The sequence below is a fragment of the Herpailurus yagouaroundi genome, unplaced genomic scaffold (assembly GCF_014898765.1).
Source record: "Herpailurus yagouaroundi ecotype Mexico unplaced genomic scaffold, PumYag 29, whole genome shotgun sequence".
NCBI lineage: Eukaryota > Metazoa > Chordata > Mammalia > Carnivora > Felidae > Herpailurus > Herpailurus yagouaroundi.
Genome location: NW_024412377.1, coordinates 60,526,505 through 60,534,005, shown reverse-complemented (window position 1 = coordinate 60,534,005; position 7,501 = coordinate 60,526,505). Strand labels below are relative to the sequence as shown.

The window sequence follows — 7,501 nt, the reverse complement described above, 5'->3', positions numbered from 1 at the left end:
CTCCTCCCACCCTGGTCTGGCCTCCATCTTTGCCGTTCACCTCATGCTCTTGCCCACTGTCAAGACCTGCTCCTGGACGGGGTTTGATACGGGTGGTGGGGGAGGCATGTTGAAGTGCCAAGAATCCTGGACCACATAGGAAATCAGCACATTTGTGCCCGGACGTGTGTTCTGTTATTAACGGGCAGCATGACGTTGGTCCAGCCCTCTCTCTCTCTGAGGGTTCAGTTTCCTCATCTTTGAAGTGATGGCCTTGGGACCAAACTTCTAATAGGTCCTTTTATTCCACTCTGAAGGGGACTGAAAAACTTCATTATCCTCTGACAGAGGCATAGAAGTTTTTGTTCCCTGTTGAAATGAATGGCTTCTGACCTCTAGGGACAAGTGTAGGGGTCAAATGCACATGTAAGTGTGTGTGTGTGTGTGTGTGTGTGTGTGTTGAGGGGATGATTTTCTGGCACTTCTAAACCCCACGATGAAGCAGCCCCCATGTTGTCCATTCCTAGGGTCACCTTTCAGTTTGGGAACTTGGGAACATGAGTATGGGGAAGGGGAGCCAAGGGTGGTCCTTTGATTCTTGGCTCTAGTCTCACCTCCTCCATGCAGCCTTCCTCCAACACACAGCAAGCCCTCATCTCAGACCCTTTACTGGTGTTGGTGGCCATGTGGTCAATGGAGAGCCAGACTGTAGTGGGGGGATAAATACAACGTCCAGCCAGAGCTCTGTGCACAGGGTTGAATGCTTGGTGGATGACCGGTCCTCCTTCATCCATCCCTTCCTTGCCCCTTCTCTCCAGCACTCGTTTCTTCCCAGAGGACGAGGACCAAAAGCGGGGTAAGAAGCAACCTGTGTAAGCTGACCAGGATGTCCTCCTCTTGACTTGGGCCTCTTGTGAGTCCTTTCCTGTGAGCTCCCGGCCTGCTACCATGAACTCCCCACGTTCAAGTGTCACAGTCCAGTGGCGAGGTCTTTGTGTTGTCACAGCCCTGCAGACATTCCTTTCACTGCCATCCCCACTGGATGGCAATGGAGACTTGAAGAGGAATGGAGACTTGAGTGCTGTGGCCTCGATTCTAAACCACCACCTCCCACCCTGCCAGGCTGGTGTCTCTGGGCCCCTTCCGCCCTGTGCCTTGCTAAGACTGGACCCGTGGCAGGCTTGCTGGGGAAGGGGTGAGGCCTGCAGAGCAAGGTGCCATTATCAATACAGAGGGTGGAGTTGCAGAGTCAGTTGGGGCAAATTTGGTGGCATCTAGTGTGACAGAAAGTCCTGGTCAGGGCTTCAAGACCTGAATTTCAGCTCTGCCTCTGCCTCATCTCCCTGGTGACATTTGTGAAGTCCCTTCTTCCTCCAGCCTCACATTTCCCATCTGTGCAGCGAGGGCACCACCACTGTATCTGCCTCTACCACCAGAAGTCTGGCTCCCTGTGGAAAGGGATACCCCAGGAACGAATCTCAGGGGTCTCTAAAGAGGCCTGCTTTTTCTCTTTGCAGCTTTCCTGATTTTGCTCCCTTGTGACGAGGCTGGGCTTTCAGCACTAGGTGCAGTGGGTTAGAGTTTCAGCCACAGCAGCATTTGAATCCTGGCTGTGAGTCCTGGATCAAGTTACAGAATCTCTCCAGGCCTCAATTTTCTCATCTCTAAAATGGAGATAATACTGGTGGTTTCATTGGATTATTCGAAGGATTAAATGCAATAAAACAAGCCAAATCCTAACACAGCGCCTGACACATAGTAAACCTTTCATGAATGCTATTATTATCATCATTGTTATTGTTACTGTTGTTGTTTACCACCTGACCTCTGTTACTCTAGGGAAAGAGAGCCCCTGCCGAAGTCTAAGTGGGCAGCTTGGCATGGCTTGTGCAGGTGGCCAGGGAGCCTGGGTTTGAGCCTTCTGCATGCATGCTCCAGGCGGAGACTCCAACTAGAAACTTCCAGCTGCCATGGACAGGTCCTTCAGCATGCACTGTGCCAGCAGCCCAGGGAATCGCCAATATACACACACATGGGCTGCTGTGAGCATAAAAGAGCTCCCACCTGCACAGCACTTGGCCAGGTGCCTGCCTAGAGCCCTCAGTGAATCATAGCCAACAGCACTGTTGTCATTGCCACTAGGTGTAGCCATGTCCAAGGTGCAGGAGTCAGACGCCCTGGGCAGGGACAGGCTGTGGACTCCAGGCAAGTGGTTCAACCATCCTGACCCTCAGTTTTCTCCTTTGTATAATGGGACGAGCAGCACCCCTTTCACAGGGTTACGAGGGGGATTACACAGAGCACAGCTATGAGGGTTGCTTGAGCTGCAAAGACAGTCATGCTCAGTTCCTGTTTTGTGTCCAATATGGATGGCTTCCTTCATGCACTTACCCCACCCCTGCAAGTGCCCCTCTTTTCACTGGGGACATTTGTCCCATCTCCATGTTGGTGGCAAAGAAGACAGAATCCTCGAAGCCCATTCTTTCTCTGTCTCCTAGCCCCAAAACCTTCAGCTCCAGGCTGCACTTGGCTCCATGATTAGTCGACCAGCAGCTAAGAGACAGGAAAACTCAAAAGGAAGGGACATGCACAGTGTTTTTGTTTTTGTTTTTGTTTTTGTTTTAATTAAAAAGAAAATGAGAAAACAAAAACACTTCCCAGGGTATGCTGTGATGACACATCACGGGCAAGTAAATACATATAAAAATGAGAAAAAAGTCCCAGGATCTGCAGGCATGGACCCCTGTGCAGTGGGCTATAGGTCCCTCCCTTGAGCCTTTGTTTCCTCAGACGTTCACCTCTCCCGGGCTATAAAAAAGGAAGCGCTCATTCAGCCTTGTTTCTCTTGGAAGACTCAGCCACTTTCAGCTCACTGGTCCATGACATGAACACAGGAAGCTGGGCTTTACAAGATTTTGTAAGTGGACAGTGCTGGGGTGGGGGGCATGGGGTATGTGACTCCTCTCCCTGCCCTGCTCAAGGTCTCCGGGGCTGGGGAAGTGATGTCCCCCTGTGGGGAGAGGTGGGACACACTGTCCTTCAGGGGCATGAGCTTGGGCTTTCCTCCTGAATGGCAGCAAAAGAAGTGCCTACAGGTAAGTTGGGAGCCCCAGAACAAGGACTTGGAGCAGGATGAGATGTGCCTGGGGCCAGGGCTAAATTTTGATGGACAGCCATAGGGCAGTGGATGTGCTTGCCTTATAAGCAGCTGACACACTGACCTGCCTTGACTGTTCAACCAATTGTTCCATTCCTGCCTTTGTTCACCCAAACTCTGGGGGTCATACAGACCCAGACTCAACTCATGACTCTGTCACTTACTAATCTGTATAATGCTGTGAAGTTACTTAGCTTCCTAGAGCCTCAGTATCCTCATCTGTTAAAGGAGGAGGTTCATTTGAACCCCACAGGGTAACTGTAAATAGTAAGTGTGATCATGCCTTTAAAGAGCCTAGCATAGCACCTGGCACATAGGAAGTACTCAACAAATGGCTGCCATGATTACTGCTATCAGGAGCACCAGTATTTCCACTGCAAAGTTGGTGAGTGTGTGTGTGGACGCATGTGAGGTAAACGGAAGGTTTACACAATGTTCTAGGGGAAGGATGAATTGCTCTGAGCTTCCTGTGTATGCCTGGGTAGTTGAGAGTCTTGGACCACAGCGATGCTGGCATGGGAGGCCTCAACTGCTTTCCTCGCATGCATGTCCATGTGGTTCAGGAGCTGTTCTGTTCTAAACCTCAGTGCCCTCCCTGGGGTGGAGGACACTGTTTGTGTTGATGCTGTTGTAGAAATGAGGGCTGAACTGGTTGAGGACAGAGCCTCCGTAGCCGAGAGCGTTGGTGGGCATGGGGTTGGCCCATTCGCCCCCGCCCCCGTGGCTGCTGAGGTTGGTGAGTGGAGTGTAGGAGCTGAAGTTCAGCAAGTTCTGCCCCATCTTGTCAGCGGGCTCAGGGCTCAGTCCTGGTGTTGCCACAGGGCGGCTCACCGGGCTCGAACCGCTCACATAGGCTGTCATGGTGGAGAGGAAGTTGTTGAGGCATGGGGTACCCGACGGGGGAGGTGAGGACTGCTTCTCTGGGGAGCTCGTGGTGCCTGGTGACGCACTGTCCAAGATGTCCTGGGCCTCTGCGGTCTTCGGGCTGCCCGCCAGGAGGCTGCTGTCTGTTTTCTCCGAGGCCAAGGATCCCGTGCTGGAGGAGACATCCGATTTTCTCTTCCTCTTCCTGCGGAAGTTTCCGTTATCGAACATCTTCTCACAGTTGGGATCCAGGGTCCAGTAATTCCCTTTGCCTGGCACAAAAGTGAGAGAGGTTAAGTAGAGAGATGGACAAAATGCTCTGCTCCCGTTTCTGTGTAGCGTCACAAACTAAACACCAAAGAAACACACGCAAAAGGCGGAACAAAAGGCAGGGAGAGAGACACAGAGGAATAGTGTACAGAAAACACAGGGATCTTTAGCTCAGCTCCCTGCTCACAACTGGGAGCACAGAGGCGTGAGCCATGAAAGTGCTTACAATGCGGGCCTCTGGGAGACGTTCAGGGGCTGGGGGAATGGAGAGGGAGGGGCTCCTTCCATTGCTGACGTGGAAGAAAACTAAGGAAACACTTCAGGGCTCCCTGAAAGTTTTGGGCATGGAGTCCAAGGGTGGACTTGAGTCCTGGCTTTGCTCCTAAGTGGTGGAGGGACTTCGGGCAAGCCTCAGTTTCCTAGTCTGAAAAGTGGGTCGGTTGTACCAGTCCCTTCTTCCTCAGGCTGACTGTGAGAAAGGGCTGATGCTAGACGTGTAGCTGGGCTGCATCACCATGAGGTGCTGTCCAGAGGTAAGGCCTGAGCTCAGCCTGCGGGTGAGGCCAGTCATTGGACTGGACACTTGCCTTCCCCTGGGGCCCCAATAGTTCTACCCTTGCTAGCCTCGAAGTGGGTGAAGGTGGGGGCTCTGAGCCATGCCCTGGCTTCCTGTGGGGGAAAAAGAATGGACTTCAATTCAGGGAAATGCATAGCTGAGTTTTTAACGGCCCTGTATGGCCATTCTGTATGGCACTGAATTTTAGAAAGTCATCATTAAAAAGGAAAAGTTCACAGTCTTTGGTGGTAGAGAGACCTCCACTCAGCTTCAGGCTCCACGGCTATCCCTCCATTCTGTGCCACCTTAGGCAGGATGCCTCTAAGTGTCAGTCTCCTTATCTGTACAATGGGTTTAATAAGAGCTATCCTGCAGGGTTGCATTAAAGAAGGTTATGTACGGCAGGCAGCACAATGTGGCCCATGCTTATTCAACAAAGTTAGATCTTCTCCGAGAAGGCTGGGGGTGCACTTGGGCTTGGCCTAGTCCAACTCACCCCAAGGACTTTCTATGAGCTGAGGGCTGGGGACTCAGATTAATCATAACAGTTCCTAGAGTCTACTGGGTGCTTGTTAGCACCAAAATCCCTGCATACATTATCTCATGACCCCCATCACAGGCCTGGAAAGGAGCCACTGTTACCTTCCCTATTTTGCAGGTGGGGAAACTGAGGCTCAGGGACCTAAAATGCTGGAAGTCGCTGGCTGGTCCGTGGTCCAGCCAAGGTCAAAACCCAAATCTGCCCCCTGGGCTCTCCCAGTCTCCTTCACTGACAACCTTGAGCCCCCTGTCTTGGGGGGACACAGCCATATCAGAACTGTCTAGAATGGGGTGCTGGTTTGGAATGACATGAACCTTCCCTGGGGGCGTCGGAGGCTTGCCCCACCCACTCCACACTGCGCCCGCAGCCCCCTTACCCGGGTCGTCCTCATCGCGGGGCACCTTCTTGAAGCAGTCGTTGAGAGACAGGTTGTGGCGGATGGAGTTCTGCCAGCCGGCCTTGCTTTTGTTGTAGAAGGGGAAGTTGTCGGCCACGTACTGGTAGATCTGGCTGAGGGTGAGCCGCTTGTCGGGCGCCCCGTGGATGGCCATGGCGATGAGAGCCGAGTAGGAATAGGGGGGCCGCACCAGCTTCATCAGCTCCTCCTGCGAGGGGATGGGCAGCCAGCCCAGGTCGCCGCCCCCCAGCCCAGACATGCCTGGCAGCAGCTGCCTCTGCACACCGTAGGCCTGGGGCAGGAAGGGGCTGGTGTTGGAGCCCGACAGGTAGGGTGGCGGAGTCATGGCCGGTCCATTGAGCCAGAGGTAGGGGTTGGGGGTGGCCCCGTACTCGCCGCCCCCCTCGAAGGAGGGGGGCCGCTGAGGGCTGGGCACGCCCTGTGGATGGAAGAAGTTCTCATAGTAAAGGCTCATCTCGGGGGGCTCCTGGCCGATGCTGGGGAACTGGGGGCTGCAGCGAGGTGGGGAGGGTGCCGGGAGGTCGAAGGAGCTCATGCTGGGGCTGGGCTCGGCCGGAGCCACCTGCCTGGCACCTGCACAGGGGAGCTGTCCCTGACAGGTGCTCTGCTGGCCCAGCCTCCCACTTATACCCCTGCAGGCTTGGCCTGTGGGCCCCACCCAGGGGCGGCCACCTGCTGCAGACCCGCCCCTCCTCCAACAGCCCTGAGAGCCAAGGGGAGGGGGCCTCCTGGCCAGGCCCACTGCGCGTGCTCAGACCGGTGCTGTAGCTGATGTCCACAGTGCCCAGGGTGCCCCTCTTCCTTCTCTCTCTTCCCAGTTCCCCTCGCCCCCTTATCTCTCTCCTTTCTCCTCATCACCTGGTTCGCCTTGTTTCTCCTTCATTCTGTCTCTCTTCCCGTTGTCTCCTCACTTGTCTCTCCCCTTTCCTCCCCTTCGGTCATTCTTAATGTCCTCTCTGCATCTCCTTCTCTCCTTGCTGCCAGATTCTTTCCCTTCGCTTCCTCCCCCTTCTCCGGATTCTGTCTTTTCAAAGCACTGTTCTGGACCCCTCTCCTTCCCTTCCTTCTTTCTCTCTCTGAGTTTGTTTCTATCTCTTTCTACTTCTCCGTCCCCTCTTGCTCACCTCCTGTGTGTTTCTGCTTCTCTCAGCTCTCTTTCACTCCTGTCTCTGTCTCTCAGTTCCTGTGTGTCACTTTCCCTGTCACCCACCCTGTCAGGTGGGCTCTTCTTGCCCACCCTGACCCCTCATTCTCCGCCCCCTCACTCAGACTGGATGAGGCACTTTACGGGAAGCCACATCTTTGGGTCCTCTGAGGTGAAGACACACTTTCTGGAGTTTCAGGAAAGAGCCTGGCCTTGGAGAGTCGGAAGAGCAGAAAGGAGCCTGGCCAGAGAGGGCAGCTGATTGGCTGTAGGCACCCTGTGTGCACCCACACACACCACCCAGGGCAGGCAGGCTGACAGGGCTTGTGGACAGGCCTGGGGATTGTCCTGGAGGAACAGCAGGGCCCATCAAGACAGTGACCAAAGGAAGAGACTGTGAATGGGCTTCTGGGGAAGAGGAGAGAGAACTTGCACTCTGAAAGTTTCTTTCTGCCTGCAGGGGCCAAGCAGGCCCCCGGGCCACTATCTGATCAAAGGCCTTTCATGTTTCAGATTGCAAGCCGCCCCCCCCCCCCCCCCCCGCCACCCCGAGAGCTGAGGCCTGGAGGAGA

The 7,501-nt window shown here is 54.4% G+C and overlaps 1 protein-coding gene across 1 annotated transcript; it reads right to left on the bottom strand.

Annotated features, from left to right (window-relative positions):
* Window positions 1-2,572: 2,572 nt before the first annotated feature.
* On the bottom strand, window positions 2,573-6,372 carry FOXI1 (forkhead box I1). Its single transcript, XM_040444565.1, has 2 exons — window positions 5,744-6,372; window positions 2,573-4,272 (listed from the first exon to the last, which is right to left on the bottom strand). Exons 1-2 carry the CDS (start codon window positions 6,318-6,320, stop codon window positions 3,713-3,715), a joined length of 1,137 nt encoding a protein of 378 aa, XP_040300499.1. The 5' UTR covers window positions 6,321-6,372; the 3' UTR covers window positions 2,573-3,712.
* Window positions 6,373-7,501: the final 1,129 nt, after the last annotated feature.

Excerpts from the sequence above, each read along its gene's own strand:
- FOXI1 (XM_040444565.1), bottom strand. The coding sequence starts at position 6,320 with ATGAGCTCCTTCGACCTCCCGGCACCCTCCCCACCTCGCTGCAGCCCC. Across the intron at positions 4,273-5,743 it reads CCGCGATGAGGACGACCCGG|GCAAAGGGAATTACTGGACC; the intron begins GTAAGGGGGCTG and ends CTTTTGTGCCAG.